Consider the following 24,083-nt stretch of genomic DNA (forward strand, 5'->3'; position numbering starts at 1 on the left):
AGTAAATTATTAGAGCAATTGTCGTAATAATTTATAAACTTGTTTTACGTAGATAACTTCTCTCTTTAATCCTTCAAAATGAACTCGTACAAAGTGTTTTGTTATTATGTACATACATTTATTGCGTTGTGGTTTTCAGGGGTACGCGTTACTAATTGAACGGATAGAATTTCCCATTAATGATAACTGCAATAAATCTATTACCTGAAATTCAAAATTTTTGGTTGTTTTCTTATATTACAAGTTCAAGTTGATTTCATTAACAACAAAATCAAACCGTACTGTTTTGCTTTTGAAACGCCTTAATAAAACAAACGCTAAGCTTGTCTCATTATTAATTATTTTTTATCACGCTTACCAGTATTCCCGCGGTAAGTCTAACATCGTCTCTCAGGCTTCTCAAAAAGTCACGATTTTTCACGAGATAAAAATGGATTGTTAGATCATCGTTTGGCGTCCATAAATATGAAACATGTCGACCTATGTTTAGAAAATTAAAAATGTTTATATTCATGAATGTAATGTTTGCCAAAAATAGTAGTCGCTTATTATTAAAAAACAATATTCCCCTCTGTCATAACATACAGCGTAACTGTTTTCTTATAATTCAATATAATACTTGCCTTGACACGAAAGGGCCTAATTACACTTTCGTTGAAATTTTTAATTAATTACCGAAATATTTTCAAATGTTTTCCCACCGATTAATTTAAAATAAAATTAAATGATTTCTACTTTAGAAAAAATATTATTCTGTTGAAGGATTATTACGTAATATTAACTAAAAAAGAAAAAAACCTTGAATTTTCTACATAGTGTAACATGTTTCATAAATATGTGCTCAAATAATTTTCATTAACGCCTTCTGAATTGTTTTATTTAGTAATTAATTTAACTAATTATCACGGACTTTAATCACATCTATTTTTATTTTGTAATTAACTATGTATTTTTTATGCTACTCTGATCAATGTTTTATCACGATCTCCTCTGATCTGTAGTACCGAAAATCACATTAGAGGTTCAGAATTATCAAATCGACAAAAATGAATTCCACTGATAAAACCAAGGATTACGTATTATTTAAACCGATTTACCTGTGTTTTTACAACTATTATTTTTTTTTGAAATGTTTTTTCATTGTTTTTTTCTTTTTATTTTCACGCATGAATTGACAGCCGGTCAGTGGCGGCAGGCGACATTAATATTGTGTATATAATTGTTATTAATGATAATCGAAAATTAGACCATGTTCAAACGGAATTGAACGGAAAAATATTAATACATTTTTTAACGCATTAAAATATTTTGTTATACATTGATCGATTCTTTTGTTATTGTTATGATGAAATTATGCAAAAAGAGTAACAGTAATAGTATTTTAATGTAACATGAAGGAAAAAAATTTCACGTCGAATTAATTGAAACGGGGGCTTATTTTTCACAGTATTTTAGCTTAATGTATTCCCCCACTACTTTTAGGTATACATAACCGAGCTTCAATACTTTTACTCGGATAAACGATGAAATTTTATTCAATTCTCAGAACGTATAAATAGATATCGACGACGGAATAAGTCAGTAATTTACGTTGAGATTTCAACCGAATACAATAAATCTACTAGCATGTACGCATCGGGATAAGAATAATACGCCTACTGTATTTGGTTTTAAAACTATATTATAAAATATTATTTGTGTTTTGTGTTTTTTTGTGAGTGACAGTGTCTCTTTTATTTTGTTCATCACTTCTAGTCGAGGTAATATTTAAAAATTTATTTATTAACTTCCCCTTAATTATCCTACATTTTTCCGGTTATCACTTATTTGATATCGGAAGAGTAACTTCTCCTACAAAAGAATTTACATTTACTGGGTGGGGAGAGAGAACTAATCTGTTCTATTAAAAATTCCAAAATATATTTTTACAGATTTAAAAATAAACTAAAATTTTATTTAATCTATGCGTCTAGAAAGTTTTTTTCCAAAATTCAATTCTCTAGCAACATAAAGCACTTAATAATTACAATCAGAATTAATTTGTAACATATATTAAAATAAACAAAAAAGTATTATTTAGAAGAAATAATATCTTTTTTGTAATTTGTAATAATATTTGTAAATAATATAAAAATATTTGTAAATTTTAAGATTAATCAATTTTACAATACCACTAATCAACAAAAAAAAAATTTCGTGTATTTGGAATCGTACAAGGTGATTTTATCTAATTTTGGGGTGCTGAATTCAAAACTGTTATCAGAATTTGTGTAATACGTCACGTTTATTTAGATACATATGATTTATTTATCAATAAATCCATAATTACTGTACAATCAATATTTTTTTTTAAATATTATTTATGTGTATTCATTTAAAATTTGATTAAATCAATTAAATTTTTATTTATTCAAATACAGATAAATTGAAATACATAAATACAATTTTAAAATAACAACTTCTAAAAGTCTAAATCATTGAAAATATCTTTAAAAGTTTAAATCATTGGAATTGTATTACCTTTCATTTTTGAAATATGTTGATAAACTTTTTCGTTTGTACGATGTTTGTTCAATTTCTCTGAACAAAACCCAACATTAATCACCCATCATTCCTGGATATCATCTTTACCGATACTCCATGGTCAGAATGTCTTGATGAAAACGTTCTCCTTCCTCATCACTGACAGAGCCCAAATTTTTTGAGAAAAAGTCTACATGGGAGTGTAGGAAATGAATTTTAATGTCATCCTACATCTTTTAGTTTTAACTTTTTTAGTTTTTTAACCAAAAAAACATAGCTTTCATCGTTTCTATTGCCTAAAAAACCACCAACAATGTCTTTGAAGAACTTCCATGCAGCTAGTTCACATTCGCCAAGTTTATCATCAAAAGTTTTGTCTTTAAACAGTTTCTTGATTTACAGATCCATAAATATACCTTCCTTGAGCTTACCATAACTCCAATTAGAAAAATTTATTTTTAAATTATTAAATCCTGGTCCTTCTTTGTCTAGTGCCTTTGTAAAATTTTTCACGAGCCCGAGTTTTACGTGAAGTGGCGGCAGTATGATTTTACCACTCTCAGTTAATATAAATGCTTTACATTTTTTTCACCAGCCACAAAGTTCTGCGCAATGGTCATTTTTTTACTTGGTAATAACTTTTTACCCAAAGACAAAGAAAAAAATAATATTTTGTAAACCCACCTTGTAAACCAAGAAGAAACGCAACAACTTTTAGATCACTGCCAACTTTCCACATATGCTCTTCGTATGTTACTGTTTCTAATACTGATGGAATAGTTTAATATGTTTGTTTCATGTCAACTATATGAGCTAATGGAATGGATGGCTGTTTGTTAGTATTACATGATAAAATTGATTTCATGTTAACTTTAGAAGAGTCAATAAAAAGACGCCATTCTTCCGGAGTATGCTGAATGCTCTTTCATCAGGCCATCAACATCAGTACAAGTGTACAGTGAATTTTTCATAGTAAAATAAGTTGAAAGAGTTTTATTTTGTTCTCTAAACATAATAACTTTTGTTTTTCGACCAAAAGATTCCACTACTGCTGTTCAGACTCCAGAAGTTCAACTTGCTGCTTAACTTTAAATCACAAACTAAATCATTAAGTTCATGTAATTGAATTAAATGAGGAGATTTCTCATCAGATACAGAAAGAAATTCTTAAACATTCTCTATATCACCTACTTCATTTTCAGATTGTTCTTCAAGCAATGTCAAATTAGATGGTGGTACAGGTAGAAGTAATTCCTCTCTGTGTGGTACCGGCTTTAGAGCTGAGGATACATCTGCATATTTTATAAATTTTATAATTTTAAATGAAAATCCAAATATCTTTATCATACAAAAGTAGCAGATGGTGAAGTGATCCTTTGGTTCATGCCAAACCATTGGTACAGCAAACGGCATAGCTCGTTGTTTCCTCTTCAACCGTTCAGTTAGAGTTACTGAGTACAATATGCAAATAAGATGAGGCACTCAGATTTTATGTTAATCCCTAAGTACACGATCAAAATAAAATGTATAAACTGTTTTTAGCAATTCAGTAATAGTCTTTTTTAGATTTAGGCGTAAATTTACTACAGATTTAACAGTAATTGTCTGGATGATTTGAACATCCATGAACTTTTGCAGAAGCCATGTTGTAACAAATTAAAATGAGAAAAATCACCTTTGGAATAAAAAAAATTGATGAAAATATAGCAAAACACTAATAACTCTGTGAAACACAACACATAGTATAGACAAGTGAAGCTGGACTGAATGAGATTTTTAAGCTCTGTAACAGGCAACAACAAATGTCTGTATTATATTATCATACAGACATTTGTACGTGTCTACTTCTCATGATACAGTATATATATTAATTTATCTTTTCTTTATTAAGCAAGTATGCATATTATTTAAAAGTAAAACTACAGAAATTATTCATAATTGAAACCAGTAGTTGATCAAAATTAGTTTATTATAAAAACATTTTACAAATTTATGATTTACATGAAACCTTTACATGGTAACACAATTTCAATAGCATATTTGAAATCAGCACCCAAATTCTAGTGAAAAAAGTTTTGTATCATGTTTCATACAAATTTTGTGTTGACTAGTATAATTTGATTAAAGGGGTAATGAATTTCTTTTGAATAATTAACGAAAATTAATTTTTTATCCCTAGGGTTAAGACTCCAGTATGAATATTTTAAATATAGCACGGAAAATAATCATGTTTATAATTATTAATTCATCCTGTAAATTTTAAAGAAGCCAGTTTTCCAGCTTGTCAATTTGAAAACAGGGAAAAATATTGTAATTATTGAAATCAATACGAATTTATTCCATTCGGAAAACTTTTATTAAATTTATTTTAAGCTAAATCAAGTTTATGCTGGATATACCCACAATATATTAAAAAATGCTAGATGACCCAATTGTAACAGAAATGTTGCTAAATTCATCCAAAATGAAGTGATCTTTGAAAGCAACAAATTACTAACTCAAATTAGTCACTTAATAATTAAGTGATCCAGTGAAATATTCATTAAATATATATTATGTTAATTAACGATGTAATTATTAGTAATTTAAACACATGCAATTATTTTAAATTTCCATTCACAGTAAAAATTATTTATCCTCATCATTTACCAATTAAATTAGTATTACAAGTAAAAAATCTGTTAAAATCTCTATAAAGATAGTTTACAAATAAAAACTATTTGTTAATTAAAATTTTTATTAAAAAAGTTTATTAATAATTTATTTAATAATCTTTACTAAAATAAACAGTGTAATTCTAACTAAATCTATATTCAAGTTAAGGTATAATTCAAAATGTAAGTAATACCTAATCCTTGTAGACATCTTGAGATTAGAATATTTTTTGCAACATAACATACATTAAAGTAATCCAGTTTGTTAATAAAGATAAAAAAAATTTTAATTAACTTAAAATGTTTTATGAAAGAACACTTATAATTTCATTACCTATAATTAATAATTTACCCATAACTAATATTACATAACTTAAAATTTACAAAAAAGAAACAAAAAATTATATAAAAAGTAAAATACTTTCATTATAGAAAATACTTTCATTACGTCTTTTTAATATTTTTAATGTTTTAGAACAACTTAACATACAGAAATCAAATGAATAAGTTTTAAAAGGCACGTATCATTCAACAGACCACTAATTTATAATGTTTATTTACTAAATAATTTTTCTTAAATGATTTATTTTGAATATAATTTTACGTTTGTTTACCATAACCATAAAACATCATTTTCTTTTGATTAATATCAGTTTATGACTAGGAACTCTGAAATTAGATTTATTCTTTATATTGCAAATATAATTAAAAAGATTTTGCTAATAACGAGAGAATTTGATAAAATGAAAAAAAATATAATAAAATGAAAAAAAGGTTCATGTAACGACACAATATTTAATAAACCTTTGAGAAAAGATCTTATATTATGCATAAATTGCCATTATTTATAAATTAATGAACCATTTAAACATCTTCTCAACGATTTATTTACAACTAACAATCCCGTCACAGCTTCACCTGCCCTATATGGTTACTTGTGTTTCCCATCGCGGTAAAGGGATATTTATCTCCTTAGGATATTTGGCATTTGTTCAATGACAAAAAAGTTAAACAAACTAATAAAATGTAAGCACTCCTGGGACAAATAATAATAAAGTGTGAAATTTTCAACAAAATCGGTTAAGTAGTTTTTGAGTTATTAGGGCACACACAAAACGAATATTGTCTTTTATTTATATAGATTAAATTACAAGATTTTATTTTAAAGAAATAATATTAGTGTCAATGAATTTTTTTTTAAATAATTAAAAATTTTCTGAATTTTCTGCATCTTTGTTCAACATGTACACGTGTGTTCAAATACTTTTCATTAACACCTTCTGAATTTTCAACTACTTTGTTGTAATTTTTGTATTTAGTAATGTCATGCATATATTTATCTTACTATTATTTTGTGTATTTATATTTTAAATTATTAATTACACAAATTATTTAATTATTAATCATTTAATCACAATTATTTTTTTTTTTTATTTTACAATCAATCATGTATTTTGTGATATTGCTCTTCTTAAAGTTTACCATGGTTTCCCTTGATCCATCCAGTTAAATTCTGGGAAAATGCCCTATTTTATCGGTAGATCACATTTCTTATATAATGTATTACTATGTACCAAACAGAATAAAAGTTTTAGTTTTTTTTATAAGTTCATTAATGTTCAATGAAGGAATATTACAGAGTAATTTAAATAACGGGTATCTAAAAGTCATATGATTAATAGCAAACACGATTTTTCATTAAACACTTGTAAATAATCCCTCTGTATCAGTTTATTTAATCAGTAACTAACTGGCCAATGACCAAGTGTAGCAATCTTTTTCTTCTTTTTTTATGACAAGTAAAAAAAAAATGCATGAAAATTTTCAACCCTGGCTAGGGTTCACATGCAGACCCTTCCAGATGAAAAATGGAAATGTTATAACTCTTGGAACAGTTCATCATCAACAGTTTTATTATAAAAAGACCAATAAATGATAAACATAAGAACAGCTCACTATTTTTGTTTTTTGTTGTTTATCAGTTACTCCATTAAGAACAGAAATTGCACGGCTAAAAAAATTTTAATGATCCATTAATTGCTTGTCAAAATTTATTAATGTAGATAAATATTTGTCTATCCCATATACAAGAAACTCACATAATCTAGGGTAATTTACAAACAAAATAGTTCAGTCTTACAACAATGGTCTCTTTGTTTTGTTCTTGATTGAATAATTTTTTTTACATTAACCTTAACTCATTGAAATTAAGCTATAAATTTAATTTTGTAGTATTTGTCTGCTCAAACAATTTATCTTGGTGATATGTCATTAACAGACAGAATGACTAAAATAAGGCGCCATTTTTTAAAATTTGGTTTTGTAACTTATTCTTACTTTGAAATTCATAAATTAAAGGCTGCATTAAATATCTGTAATATAAACTGAATCAAATCTTTCTTTTGATTTGTTAATTTTAAAACAAAATTTATAGTTCTACATAGTATTCTTCTTCTTCTTCACCAAAAATAAAAAACTACACTAACATTAAAGTTTATTTACTTCTTTAATATTTTTGTGAATCCACTTCCATGAAGCTGGTTTTTTTATAAGTTCTAACTATTAAAGAACCGAAAAAAGTACAAGAAATTTAAATCCCAATTCTCTTAAAGTTGAAAAAGCAATATTTTTCTTTAAAACATTTTCAACAAAAAAACATTTCAATGCGACTGAATGATCAAACAATAATTTTTAAACTTTAAAATAGTGGTTTAAATTTCTTTAATTTTTAATAAATGAAAGGTGATTTCACTAAAAGTATTAAGTAATAAGTTTCATTTTTATATAAAAATAATCGACATACATGGAATAACAACTGTTATTTTTTCAAGTGATGAGAATAATACAGGATGAGTTACAAAGATTCAATTAATCAAGAATTTTATTTATTTGTTTTGATCGATTTTATTAAATGTTATACCTTAAGTATAATCTCGTTATCAGATTAGGATCACAGACTCCCACCTGATTCTGACTTTCCTTTGTCCTTGAAAACTTTCTCCTTCTTTTGTTCTTCTCTTCAAGCTTTCCTTCTTATAATCTAATCATCTTCTAGTCTTCCACTAAGTCTTCTTCCTTAGATTAGATAAAAGATTTCTTTTGCTACTGTTCCGCTCTGTATTTCTTTCTTTTTGTTTTGTAAATGGAACTGTTAGCTTACCCTGGTCAACTCCCTCTTATAATCCTTTAAATCCTAATTTTGTTCTTATTGTAATGTATTTTACATGATTCCTTCATATTTGTCCCATCATGCGTCTTAAAAACTTCATTCTAGTCAGTCATTTATATTTTACATCTCTTTTTGTAGTTGCAAAAAGAGAACTTTCTGAACCTTCTGAACTATATGTTAGAATAATAAAAATAATTCATGAAAATTGTCATTTATGCTTCATTAGCGCTTTTTTCTCTGTATTGAACTTATAATAAAACTTGTAATAATGTCCTACCATTTATACTTTCTTTCTTTTTCCTGTTTAGCCTCCGGAAACTACCGTTTAGATAATTCTTCAGAGGATGAATGAGGATGATATGTATGAGTGTAAATGAAGTGTAGTCTTGTACATTCTCAGTTCGACCATTCCTGAGATGTGTGGTTAATTGAAACCCAACCACCAAAGAACACCGGTATCCACGATCTAGTATTCAAATCCGTGTAAAAATAACTGGCTTTACTAGGACTTGAACACTGTAACTCTCGACTTCCAAATCAGCTGATCTGGGAAGACGCGTTAACCACTAAGACCAATCCGGAGGGTTCCTACCATTTATACTGTGGTGTTAACTTCCTGACTTATAATTCTGTTAACAAGTTTTCACATCCTAAATACTTCTAAAACTTTTAACTATTTCCATTCCTTTTCCTCATATTTAAAAATCACCTCTTCCATTATGTTTATACTGCGTTATTATAATTTTTTGTTTTTTTCTACACTTATTTTCATTTTTCAGTTTCCTGTTTCTTTCACTCTTGTAATAATGTGGTTTTGGATTATATCCTTCCTTATTATTTATTCTTCTTTTGAATTTTGCTTAAAAAATTACAATATCATTGACCATGCTTGGTTCTGATCATTCTGTTTTTATCTTCACCTCCTTATGTACTTCATACATAATGAAAAATAACAAAAGTGAGAGGACACTATCATAAACAGTTTCATCTACAGAACTTTTATTGTCGTTACTATGGTCTAATTTTTTTTGTGCTTTCAAAGTTTTATACATTTCTTTTATCATATGCCCAGTTATAGAGATACCCTTTTTCTTCTTTGCACCGTTTATATTTTAATTCTGGAGAAACTATAATAAGTTTTCTTTGTTTGTAATTCTTTCCTTTATATCTTTATTATTTTCCTATTTGTATTTACCCATCTTGAGGTAAGATAAACAGGAGATAAATAAATTCTATTCTATAACGTAATTTTCAGGCAAATTTTCAGGTAATTTTAACATTACTTATTTTTTTCTTTAAATATTTATTTTGATCAAGGGAAATACATTTGTTGAGTAATTACCCTGATAAACTTTCTTGTTTTTTAATTTTTATTTATTTATTTTTTTAATGACAGGTGTATTTTTGCATATCCACTATCGATTGATGTCAGTACTACTGATGATGCACTATTTCATTTCTCACAGGAACAAAGCATCATCAATTGGTCTTGGGTTTAATTCCCATTAAGGATCTTTCTTATTTTTCTGTTGGACTGTGGAACCACCATAAGGTATTACTTCAGAGGATGAATAAAGATGATGTGTATGAAAGTAAACAAAGCGTAGTCTTGTACAGTCTCAGGTCGACCATTCCTGAGATGTTTGGTTAATTGAAACCCAACCACCAAAGAACACCGGTATCCACAAAATAGTATTCAAATCTGTACAAAAGTAACTAACTGCCTTGACTTTAGTCTCGACTTTGAAATCAGTTGATTTATAATGACAAATTCACCACTAGACCAACCTGGTGGGTTCCCATTAAGGACCTGGTACTTTTTCACATATCATTTTGTTACTTCATCTTCTTTGTTAAACAAACACACATAAAAGCCTTTCTGAGGTAAAAAAATGTAATAATAATAATAATTAAAAACAGAAAACATAATTTCTGTGGTGTAAAAAATGAAAGTGTTCACTCATTTTTACATGCTAAAGAAGCATGACATTTATTCATGTCATTTAGTTCATGCTAAAGAATACTTCATTGTAATGAACGAAATGAAAGTGTTCACTCATATAATTGAGTAAATTTGTATTTCAACGGAATGGCATGCTAATGAGCAACTGTGTATTTGGTTTAGTAAAGAAGGCAATGGGAAACAATTTTCATTTCCTTTTTGTGTTGAACTGGTATATGATGTCTATTAATCTCGAGAATAGTTGGTATATTTTTTAAAATAATTGGTGCTTCACGTGAATTAACCAATAACAATCTTTTATGTCATTTATAATGTATACAGTGTGGTTGATTTAAAAATATTAACTAATACCAAAATGGGCAAATAAAGGAAAAGTGTTACACGGAAATTAGTTTAATTCTAATAATAACATCTGTTTTTGCTGTATGCTTATGGTAAAAAAAAAATTTTATAAATAATTATGATAATTTCTTCTTTTTTTTTTGGTTATTAAGCAGCATAATACATATATGTACATCAATTACTTATACAAAGCCATACTTTCTTTCCTTTTTTTCTGTATTTACATATTATTGTTTGCAATATACACTTAAGAAAAATGAATTGATTCAATATAAAGAAAACTAAATAATAATGATATACAATTTATATTTTCTTCTGATTTATTTTCACAGATATTTAATGTAACAAAAACAATGGTGATAATTTTAATAATGTAGTGTTATTTCACTATTCTAGCTTCAAAGGGTTAGTAAATGTAAGGCAGAACAGTAACTATAGTATTTAAGCTATTTAAATCATTGAAAACGAAATCAGTTTTACGAAAGAAAACAAACGTAAATAATTTTCAATGATTTAAATAGCTTAAATACTACAGTTACTGTTCTGCCATTCATTTACTAATCCTTTGAAGCCAGAATAATGAAATAACATTACATTATTAAAATTATCACCATTGTTTTTTTTTACATTAAATATCTGTGAAATTAAATAAGTTTTACAAAATAAAACAAACGCAAAAGGTTTTTAGTATACCTTATAACATGGTCTTCGAGTTTTTTCATACCACCTCATATCTTCAGCGGTTTATGATATGAAAAACGTGATACAAATAGTTTTATTTTATAATAGTATATTTTATCAAAAAATTTGTTTTTGGTTAATTTAAAATTATTTATGCAATATTAAAAATTAATCTGATGTATGCTATTTTCTGTCATTAAAAAATATAATTTTACTCATAAAAAATAATGCTTACATAAATGTAACCTCAAATCTTGATACACAATTGTCACAAAAAAATAAATGAATGAATATACGCTGCAATATAAATAAAGTTTTATGAATATGAACAACAATATTCACAGTTTATAATACCCGTCTTCAGAAATCCGTGTATACAAACATTTATTTATTACTACTCAATATCTGTTATGTTTACAACACGTGTTAAAAACTTTATTGCATTGAACAACTGATTGAATTAGACTCTAGACGCATGCGCGTGCAAACTGATGTACTTGGGCCTGCGCAAATTTTCATCTGTGTTACATCGGCGTGCGCAATTTACATAACTTGCTTTAAAAACACTCTGATCAGTTTCTCCTAACGTGCCAAAATAAGTATAACTTCAAAAGTAACTGTTTTGTAATTATTACAAAATTTCTAACTCATTTTAGTGAAATCAACTTATCTTATATATTCAACAAATAACAGAACTTCAAGCATTTCATACTTAGTTCAGATATTTTTTTTATTGATTAAACTGAGGTATTATAAATCTTGAACAAAGATGTAAAAGTTATAAGTTTTTAATTTAATATTGTAGCACAAAGTATTTCAAAAAAGGATACAACTTGAATTTTGATGTGTATATTTCAATTATTTTATCACAACATAAGACCGAAATTACAAAAATTCACCTACATGCATGCAGATAATACTGGTATATGTATACAAGTATAGATGGATATGAGTGAATGTATTTATTCAGTTTTTTTTATAATTAATTAATTCAATATGTTAATATAATATAATTAATTCAATATGAAAGAACCTGGATATGAATTCCTTATCATTTAAACAATGGCATTTACAACAACTTTCTGCATAATGTTTGAAATATCACTTTTAATATTAGAATTTCAATTTGTCTAGTATATGGGATTATTTTGCAAAAAAAAACTACAATTTTTAAAAATCCTCAAAGGAAAAAAATGCGTTGGTCTAATGTATTTAGAGCTTGGTAACCATAAGTCTTGTTATTTCAAACAATGACAAAAAAATTCTTGCAACATGGATATAATTTTATTTGCCGTATGGTAGTGAAAACAGTATTCTTATTTGTTTTCTACTAAAAGTATATTTGACTTGTCACTTATATACAGATTGTTTCAATAAACTTTATTGTATGTAGTTTTATTAAAAACTAAAGAATTTATTATATTACACACTGACAAGAAAGTATACATCAGTTATGATTATTCATGGAAGTGTGAGGATTTCCCCAGATTTGTTTTTCAGATGTTTTGATTGTTCACAGAAGAATTTGGGTGAAACCAAGCCTCATCATTAAATTAAATAAGATCTTCCACCTCGATTTACTTTCATTAACAAGAAATTGAAATCAACTACATTGCTCTAAACATTTTCATGGTCAGGTATTTTTAAATTCCTGAACACTGATGCAGTACGTATGCAATTAAGTTATGTGTTCTAGTAGGTATGGTGTCGACAGAGTCCAGTCTGAGAGATTAGCTTACAGATTTTCTATATAAGCCAATTAAAAGCCCATCCAAGAAACTCTGCCACATCTTTAAAAATCTCTATGATTAACAATAATAGCTCTTTTAATTCTCTACTCTGCTAATATTATAGGATTTAATAATCAAAGGTAATATTATTTTCTTATTAGAAAATATATTATAGTAAAATTTCATTCATCTCTCACATGTTTGAAAAATTTGTGTACAAAATAAGCCTCTACACTAAACAGACATATTAATCTTTGGAAATTACATAACTGATATAATAAAAATGACTGAATGTAAAAAAACTGCGCTTGTGCACATAATAGTTAATTCAACTGCTAGTGAAATTAACCTCGATTAAAATTTTGCTGACTGACAAATACACTAGTATAAATTTTACCGGTCGGTAAGTTATATAAATTTTAAGGGTTATTTATTTTTTTGAAGAATATTACAATAAATTACATTATAGTTATGGTTCGCTTAATATCTGAGATTCAAAGAGAACTTTTACTTTTAAATACACAGAAGAATTCTTATTATTGACATTCATGTTTTGCTCTTCAAAAATATAAACTATTATTACTTAAATGCGTTTTATTTTTCAGATGTTAAGTTTGATTTTTATGGTGTTAGCATTCATTACAATAGCATCATCTCAGTATGGCCATCATGGGGGATATGGAGGAGGAGGAGGAGGTCATGGAGATCATGGTCATGATGTAGATTATCATGTAAGTAATTATTTTTTGGTAAATTTAAAAAAGTGAATAGTATAAATATAAGCTAATAGAAAATCATTTAAGAATTATGATACAGTACCTTTCACATCAGTCTTGCAGATGTACAAAATGATTGTCATTTTAAAATAGTTAATAACTGTCTAATAACAGTTATTATACTGAATTTGTTCAGTTAGCACCTGATTTTTGTTCAGTTTTGTAAATTTAACATTTTTCAATTGTGTTGAGTTGTACTTTATGTCTGCTACTTTTTGTGGATACTATAAAATGTGTCCACTTCCTATTACGTAGTTTGTAAAGATTAATTCTGATGTTGTGTGTAGTTCTTATTTTGTTCTTTATATGTTATGCACAGATGATACCCAATTTATTCTATGCAGTCTTCAGTGTTGTGCACTGTAATTTATTTGTATACACTTGAACTTTCATCTTTTCCAATCAGAATTTTGTTAATAGGGTTTTTTATCTTCTAGTTGTGATTCTGAAAGTAATACATCTTCTTTCTTGAAATGTTAGCTATTTTGTACACATACCAATTTGTACTAAGAAATAATTCATGTTTTTGGGACAGACAGAAGCCAAATAGCTTTACAAAGCAGCGAATAACATTGTTGTCTCTGTTTTTAGTAATAACATTTTTTTGCATTCTTACTTAATAAATTTCAACTTACAACAAAGTAATGTAGCTTAAATAAAACAATCTTCAAGAAACAGTTTAAAATTAATTATTAATTATAGTATTTGAAGTCTCCATAAATTACTCAATTAACAAAAAAGTCATCACACTTATCATAAGCACATGGCTATCAAAGACAGAAATTAAATACATTTTGTATAAGAACACAAAGTGAATAAGTACTATATATATAGGGATATACCAGCAAAATCATCTTGCGATATACTATTTATATTTAATGTTTATAATAATTAAAAATGTTATATTTAAGAATTACTTGTGATAACTGGAAGACACCTCAAGACTAAACCACAGTAAATGCCTCTGCTGATTTACTACAGAAGCAGGCACATACTCATATTTTAGGTAACTCTGTTATGTTGATATGAGAATGTTTATAAAATAAACAGAGTTGATCAGTTATTGGTTGACATTTACTGATTTCCAACCAACTGTCAGTAGTGCAAAAATATTTTCAGACACTATTTTTTCCAAGTATGTATCCAATTTTGTTTTGAAATTTTGGTTATACATAATCTACGTTAAAATAATATTTAAAAACATACCCCAGTAGACCTTGAATGATTGTCATCTGCCAGAAACAGGTTTGGTTTATCCAACAAGCATCTACATAAAGCCAATTCATTTTTATCCAGGTGCATACAATTCAGAACTTTTGAGACTTATGCCATTCAATTGATATATGGTAACCGCTGTGTTCTGCTTAGAAACACATTAATCAGTCAGTTCATGATCAGGGAATACATTCAACAACCTCTTGTTACAACAAATAAATTATTCTACTGAAAACTTTGATTTATAACATAATATTATTTTATGATATAGAACTTTTTTTTCTAACTTAATATATTTCTTTGTTTTTATTCGTTTACAGGCAAAAGCACATTATAAATTTGATTATTCAGTTCATGACCCGCACTCAGGAGATGTTAAAAGCCAGTGGGAGCACAGAGATGGTGATAAAGTACATGGTGGATATACAGTTAAAGAACCAGATGGTTCAGTAAGACATGTTGAATATACAGCTGATAAGCATAATGGTTTTAATGCGGTTGTTAAAAAGGGTAAAGGACATCATCCTCACATTTATGGTCATAAAGATGATCACTAACAAAATAAGAATTAGCAGTAATTAATGTGTGCCACACATTTCATAATAAAATATAATGATAGAGCCTATTATTTATTACCTGTAAAATGTAATGTAATTTTTTAATATTAAAGTAAATATCCGTCTTTTGTATTACTTTTTATACTATCTTAATTTACAAAATTATATGAGTATAATATATGTTGATTAAGAAAATGTTTCATTTTTTTTTAATACCATTTACACCTTAAATATTATCTCACAAGAAAATGCTGTAAATAATACATCAGGAAAATATATAATGCTCAATTCTGAGATTTTCCTTCATTTGTCATTGAACCTTCATAATTATTAAACATTATCTACAACACCAGTAATAAAATAGGTCTTTAAGTAACTATTTGCGTGATAAAAAAGCAAACCCTAAACTAATCTCTCCTTGAAGAAGAAGTAAGAATATCATTAATTCTTTTCTTAGACTCAAAGTAATGATCTTAAAAAGGGTGATTTTTCAAAAAGTCAGTACAAAGTCAAGAGTGTTTTCAGGAAACAAGGATTGCTCATGAAGATAACTTTTATGTAAAACATAACAGCCTATTTATTCCATTACGTAAGAATTGTTTATATAATTGTGCAAAAAAATTACTATTTTAAAATTCAGCATGCGATTAGAGGAGGTAGTATATTAATAATAAAGCAAGTACTTTCATTTCAATTCACTGAAACAATTATAGTTTAAAATTATGCAAATCACTTAATACACAGACTTACTCCTGTATTTTTCAGTTTTTAATGTTATATTCAGCTAAGAGTGAAGCTAGATTCTTTATAGGCATTGGCTGTGCTATGTTTATTTATCACCACTACACTCAAGTGGGTCCATTGTACACTCAACTTAACCGTCTTGTACATATACATTGTTATTTACAAGTGTATCGAGCTATTCATTTGTGAACTGTTTGTGTTGTCTTGTTGCCTGTTTGTGCTGTCAATTCTTTCTGACGTACACAATACTCTTAAAAATATTACTATTATAATCAGTACTTTTTAACATTACCAATACCCAACGGTCCCCGAAGGGGAGTCTTATTCTTTAAGACTTTGGGGGTTGGCGTCCCCACGGGCCTAGCCTCTGCAGCTTTTCTTCCCACTATACAATGAGCTGCAGAACACTTTACATTATACACATATACTACACCAAGAACACTACATAAATTACAACATACACACATACACAATTACACAACAACAACCTACACTGATATTTCTTACATTTACACTCGGTGGTGTTGTGACATCTTACGAAACGCAACCGTAACCCAAGGTGGGAACAAATCGTGCCGATGGGTGAATGGCTCTACGTAGTGAGTCTCAAACAATGTCCTCTGGGCACTAGTGCGAACCCAGTTGTATTTAGCTCTAGCTCCAGTACGCGTGCGCTCTGCTGGAGTGGTCCATTTTTCGCCGGTACTCGTGGGACCAAAATTTCAGTTCCAATAACAAACACAATGATGGTTGGTGGTCCATCTGAAAAAAACCACCAAATCCAGTCTTGTGAAGAGACCTCGGTCAGCTTTGTCTGACGAGGATAAAAGTCCTACTGGAGAGAACCACAACTTGTTAGAATCGAATTATAAAAATATTAGATTCGTTGTTCTCAGAAATAGTCAGGAAGGTGGCTCCCTTCAAAAGGTTTCACCTTTCTTAATAAACAAAACCATAACAGGTGCAAGTGGCTCCCCGAAGAATATCAGGAAATTACGTGACGGATCGATTCTGATCAAAACATTCAACGATGAACAGTCGATCTATCTTACGTCTCCGTAATATGGGTGGTATAAATATAAGTGCAGAAAGCCACAAAACGTTAAATACAAGCCAGGGTGTAATTTTTTGTCGAGACCTCTTAGATATAGATGTCTCTGAAATAGTTGATGAGCTTTGCCACCAAGATGTAGTTGAAGTGAAACGTATAATGAAACGGCAGAATGGAACAGAAGAACCGACACCGTCTCTTATACTAACATTCAATCTCCCTGTTCCACCAGAGAAGATTAAAGTGGATTACCTCTCGGTTCGGGTACGACCATTCATACCCAACCCACGGCGATGTTTCAGATGCCAAGGTTTTGGTCACACTACAACATCTTGCACGAAAACTGAGATCTGTGCTCGATGTGGTAAAGAAGGCCACAACGACACTAACTGCGAAGAAAGTGAAAAATGTGCAAACTGCAGTGGTCCACATACAGCCCGCTCCCGAGATTGCCCAACTTTTAAAGAAGAAAAGGCAATTCTCAAAATCTGTACGGAGCAAAAACTATCTTACGCTGCATGTAGAGAATATAAAAAGATAAACAATTCACAGAACCTGGTTAAACCAGATGTATCTTTTGCCACTGCTACATCTAAACAAATTCTTACAAATGTTAATAATCAGCAGTGCGGATCCTGCAATGAGCTTAAAAAACTTGTTCAGATGCTTTCTGATCAAGTAGCTTCACTTACAGCCACTATCTCAGAGCTGACAAAAATGAATAAAAAGTCCTCCGTCGCAGTTAGTGAATCCAACAGTGTGATACATACGAAAGTTCCTGTTCCCAAAGTCGTACCGGCACGAGTAGCGACTATCACAGCTGGCAGTAAGCCACCTATTAAGCTCCCCGTAAAGGGAAACCACATAACTATCTCCTCTTGGATGTCAACTGCAGCATCCCATTCAAATAAATCTCCTCCACCATCACCTCATATACTTGAGGATATGGTTGAAGAACCACCCGACCCTAGGGTATCAGAGTTATTTAAAATAAAAAATTCAAAAAAGAAAAACTGAATCACGTACAGCTAATTTTTATATAATTTCTGAAATTTAATTATTTTATTTATTTTTTTTTACACTTATGAACATTATTCAGTGGAATGTTCGAGGTATTCGGTCCCGCATTGAAGATATTAGAGTACTGGCGCATGCACATGATCCACTAATCATGTGTTTCCAAGAAACTCACCTTCTACAACATGACCCAATTACACTCAGAGGATACTTCTGTGAGAGATACGACTGCCGACTGCCTAGTAGACAGTAGGGAGAGTGGTGGAGTGGCTATCTTCATGAAGAATGGGGTGTCGGCTACAGGAATTCAACTAACCACTGTCATTCCTGCTATTGCAGTAAAGATCTCTATCCCCTTCAAATTGCATATCTGCAATCTGTATCTCTCACCGAACACTGAGTTCAGTGCTCTAGATGTCTCAAATCTCCTCACGCAAATACCATCTCCATCGTTAATAGTAGGAGACTTCAATGCCCATCATATTTCCTGGGGCTCAATCTTCTGCTCCACTCGAGGAAATATGATAAACAGATTGAGACAAGACTTGGACCTTTGTCTACTGAATAATGGATCACACACATTCATGTCCTTATCATCTGGTACTGTATCTAACATTGATCTCTCCATATGCTCGCCAAATTTACTCCCTCATTTTAATTGGTCTGTTTGTGATGACTTTCACGGCAATGATCACAGACCAATTATTATTGGTTTTGATGTAGACTGTGAGATTAAAAGAAGGCCACGGAGATGGATTGTTGAAAAGGCGGATTGGAATAGATACCATAAAGCTTTCCAATCGCAGTATGACGATGATGCGAACATCCTTGACCAGTATTCCTCTTTTACGTCCATGATACTTGAGAATGCCAACAGATATATCCCACAAACATCGGGTAATCCTAGACATCCTTTCGTTCCATGGTGGAACGATGATTGCAAATATGCTATTAGGAATCGACGGCAGGCACTACGCAAATTTAATCGTAGGCCTACAGCTGAACATCTAAATTTATACCGCAGGGCTAGAGCGGTGTGCCGTCAGGTATTCTTGAACACTAAGAGGAATTCATGGACGAAATACGTGAGCACTATCTCACGCACTACTCCCACGTCTACTGTGTTGAAAAAAATATTGTGGAAACACAACAGCGATCAACTCATTTCATCATTAAATGTCTCAACAATTTCCGATCTGTCTCTTTATGCTTTAACATTTTTTGGTGAACCACTTGAACTAGTTATTACTGTATTTATCAGAAATAAAGAGACCTTTTGAAGGGAACCACCTTACTGATTGTTTTAGAGAACCATAAATCTGATGTTGTTATACTGTGAACGGGATCCATCACCATTTAATATCTAATACATCTTTCACAGGATTCTTATCCTCATCAGCCAAAGCTGAATGAGATCTTTTCACATGATATCATGTGGTGTTTTTTCTAATGGATCACTAATTATTATAGGGTTTTTCTGAAAACTCGTAATTTTGGTCCCACGAATACCGGGAAACACAAGACCACTTCTGCAGAGCCCATGCATAAGGATGCTAGAGCTAAATACAACTGGGTTCACCCACGTGCCCAGAGGACATCGTTTGAGATTCACTACATATAGCCATCCACCCATAGGCACAACAGAAGTGTAAGAAGAAATAGTGAGAGATGTTGTTGTTTTACTGTGTAAAGGTTTATGTTGTAAACTGCATAGAGTTCTTCATGAATTTTATATGGATGGTGTAAGAGGTTCAGCAGCTCAATGTGTAGTGGAATGAAAAGCTGGAGAAGCTAGGGCTATGTGGATACCACTCCCCCAAAGTCTTAAAAATAAGACTCCCCATCAGGGCCAATGGAAGATGTTGTCCTTGCTGCCGCCAGTGTAGTAGTGGTAGCTGGGGACTTCAACTTCAGCATGGTGGAGTGGGGAGGGGGGGTATGGTGCATACATACTCCAGAGGGAAATACATCCTGGACATGACAGCACATGCTGGACTCGTGGTCCCGTACATGCGCCTTAATATAGGGAATGTGACAACATTCTGCCGTCCAGGATATTCAGAAGCAGTTCCCAATATTTCCATCACCTCAGAAGAGCTGGTCACATTTTTCTAGGATTGGAGAGTTCTCAAGAACTACACCGCAAACAACCACCTAGGAATGAGATGCATACATCTCATTCCTAGATGGTGCATGGAAGAGCCGGGGTTCCCACGCTGATGAAAAAATACAATGTCAATAAAATCAATGAAAAATGTTGATTTTCAGATTTTAACGGAAATAAAAAATTTGATCATCCCTGAATCCATTTTGACTAGTTTTGTTATTCTGTATGTATATAAAGTGTCCAAAAAAACGCAAAAATCAAAAAAATTTGGAGTTTGGACTTTTTCTTAATTGCAGTAATAAGTAAGTCCTCATTGAGAACTTTTCAACGATATATCATAAGTGGTACTTATTTTCATTCGTTCCAGAGTTATACCAAAATGAAATTTTAATTAATGAAAAATATCTGGATCTTACATGAGAAAGAGACTTCATCTTCTTTTTTTAACTTTTTTTTTAATTTAAATATATTGATTTATTAATAATTATTAACTTTTGATTGCAAAAAAAGTTTTACAATAAATAATAATTCAACAATAAAAAAAAAAAATATGGAAAAATATCAGAAGTTGAAATAAAGTAAATGTGATATGTAATTTAACACGCATTCAAGGAAGTCATGTGATGCCCACATCAAATTTTTATTATTACTGAAAGCAAAATTAACAAAATAATAAACAAAAAGGTAAATAAATAAGTAATAAGTAAAAAAAAGTTTAATAAAAGGTTTTAATATGCATAAAAAAAGAATTCATGATATTTTTTTATTATATTTTGATTATTTTTGTTATTTCTGCAGTAGATGACTTTATCTCAGATTTCAACCTGTTATAAATGTCAGCTGATTAAAAGCCTAAATTAGGAAAATAAAACTGGAATGATTTGAATATGTACTTTTATAACTTAACAAAACTGATTGTACAGTTTACAGAACGTACATAGTTTCACTGTCCTCATTACTCTATCTATATTATATTCTCTATATTTCCCCAAAGTTAGTTAGAAAAGAAAATGCAAACTTATAGGGTAAATTTCAGTCATACATCTTTTCTTCATATGCTGATCCTAAGCTTGATCTCTCCCAAACCTGCTGCACATATATTTACATATTTGAATCGGTTAGTGTTCATTTTTACATTATTTTAAAATGAAATGAAAGAAAAGTAAAGTTTAAAAAAGAAAAATTGATTACAAATAGGAATAACTAACTATATAAATCAATTGAAGCAAGGATTATAGTTGTAATACAAATAAGAAAAAGCAGTAAGAAAACTGATGATAATAAATCAGTATTTTAATCAAAACTCTAAGAAATAGTTTTTGCAAAATTGTAAATATGGTAACTGTATAATATTCTACTTGTAATTAATTTAGGAATAATTACAAAAAAGAAAAAAATATATATATATTTTTTCTTTTTTTGGCAAATTGATTATTCCAGTTTGTCAAATTCCTATTTTATATCTTACTTGATGAATTTTCTTTTGTTCTATTTAATTTTTTGCAATTGATTTTTGGATCAATAAGGCATTTTACTCCAGTCTGTTGGTGTAAATATACATTATTTATTACAAACACAATTTGTCTGAGGTTGGAATCTCTCCAGACTAGCCTGTTAATGAAGTTTCAAGGGTCCATTAAAATAGAAGTTGCCCTCAGACTATGATTTCATCAACCTTGTAGATGGAGACATAGTAGTAGTAACTCTATCAATTTTTGAAAGTAGCTTTTTAAGGAAAAAGGTAACAATTTAAAGCAGGAGAGTTTATTCAGTACTGCATCAGGAAAAAAAAGGTTAAATGAAAAGTGAAAAATAAAAAAGTATAAATACTATGCGAATATTACTAATAAACATAATATATTTTTATTAAAACAACGGAAGTTTAATTAATTAGGCATTCATACAATAAAAATAATTACATTTTTTATACCATTATTATTATTATTAATATATCATAATATAAACAGTTATGACTCATACAACAAAAAAGCTAACTACATACAGTTACTCTCGTCATAAGTGTACATAATTGCGTGTTATGAAAGGATGTGTGGTTTTCATTGGAACCATTAGAAAATTTGGTGAATAAAAACAAGTTAGTCATAATTAAATTTCTAACGAAACAGAGTTAAACGAGAGTAGATCCATCCACAGTTTAGAATTTTAAACCATCAAAAGTAAAAAATTAATACATTCAAAAGCTACTATCTTTAAGAAAAGTAATACTTTACTTAGCATGTTAAGAGTTATATCGATAGAAGAGTAATGCTCAGTTCTAATTGTTAGTTCACTTACATGAAGCTTCATCAGATACTGTGATATGATTCAAGCCAGTCACCGTAATTGATTTCATGAATTTTCTTGCAAAATACCCTAATTCTAGTTATAGTCACAATGTAGAAAATGCTGTACTAAATAAAACCACTATATGTAGATAAATATATTAACTTTCAGGTTGTGACAATGTGCTAACATGTAAAATCTGGTGACTGACACTGAATAACAAAGAATTTATTACCAAAAATAAAAGCAAATGGTGTCTCAGCCCGGTGCAATTATAGTTTAATTTATGGTTGAACCCAAACAAAGTTATTAATAGCAAATCTTTTTTGATATACACTGTTGTTCCCTCAAACGTAGAAGACTGAAAAAGAATTGAATGCTGTGAAAAGACTATTTTCCATTTATCTGATGGTTATCCAAAATAATAGTTTGTTAAAAATAAAGTTTTGTTGTAATACATTATTTTTCTACTTTTTTTTAAGTCATTTATGCAATTAAACATAACTTATAATTTCTAATGGCAAGACTGATCATCTGAAATTGGTAATCTGATTTTTCACATGTACAAGTAAACAATGTAATATAATATAATTTTTTGACATAATCCTCTTTAACAAGATTTTTCCTCTATTATAAAATATTAATATTTTACACTAAAGAAATGTTTAAATTGAAAAATATGCTTTTAAAATACAAGTGATACATAAACCAGCATGATAATGTGTGTACAATCAGTAATGTAATGAAAATCAGTATAATAAATCAAGTACATCAAGAAATATTACTGCTACTAACCATCATTTTTATGTAGATTTACCCAAAAAGATTTGCTCTTGTTAATTTATCAAGATTAAAATGATATTTTCGTTTGTCACAGAGAATTGTTACAGAGGAAAGACCAACTGATTAATGTTTTAATTAGAAATATGATGGAGGTATTTTTTTATTCTGTGCATAAAGACAAACAGTGCACATAAAGCAAACTATGTGAATCATATTCTACCTAAGAATAACTACTGAAATTAGTAGTTGAAATGCATTTTGAAATTGATAATAAAGTCACTTAAAACATAAAACACACTTGGAGTAAATGTGACTTCTATCTCTGATTATGAAATATAAGGACAAAAAGGAAGCACACTAGGGAAATGGCTACAGTGGCTTGTTTTCCCAATTCTGAACTCATAAAATACAACCAAGAAGTAATTTATAATACAAGGCAGTGTAAAAAAGAAAGACTGATTTTAGATATTTCATTGGTATAGCTTAAT

The 24,083-nt window shown here is 29.3% G+C and overlaps 1 protein-coding gene across 1 annotated transcript; it reads left to right on the forward strand.

The window, feature by feature from the left end:
• The first annotated feature begins 1,487 nt into the window (after nt 1–1,487).
• On the forward strand, nt 1,488–15,729 carry LOC142331508 (cuticle protein 7-like). The gene is made up of 3 exons (XM_075377460.1): nt 1,488–1,760; nt 13,668–13,793; nt 15,374–15,729. The coding sequence occupies exons 2-3, from the start codon at nt 13,668–13,670 to the stop codon at nt 15,608–15,610; spliced, it is 363 nt and encodes a 120-aa protein (XP_075233575.1). The 5' UTR covers nt 1,488–1,760; the 3' UTR covers nt 15,611–15,729.
• Nucleotides 15,730–24,083: the final 8,354 nt, after the last annotated feature.

This window comes from Lycorma delicatula, chromosome 10 (assembly GCF_047948215.1).
Source record: "Lycorma delicatula isolate Av1 chromosome 10, ASM4794821v1, whole genome shotgun sequence".
Taxonomy (NCBI): Eukaryota; Metazoa; Arthropoda; class Insecta; order Hemiptera; family Fulgoridae; genus Lycorma; species Lycorma delicatula.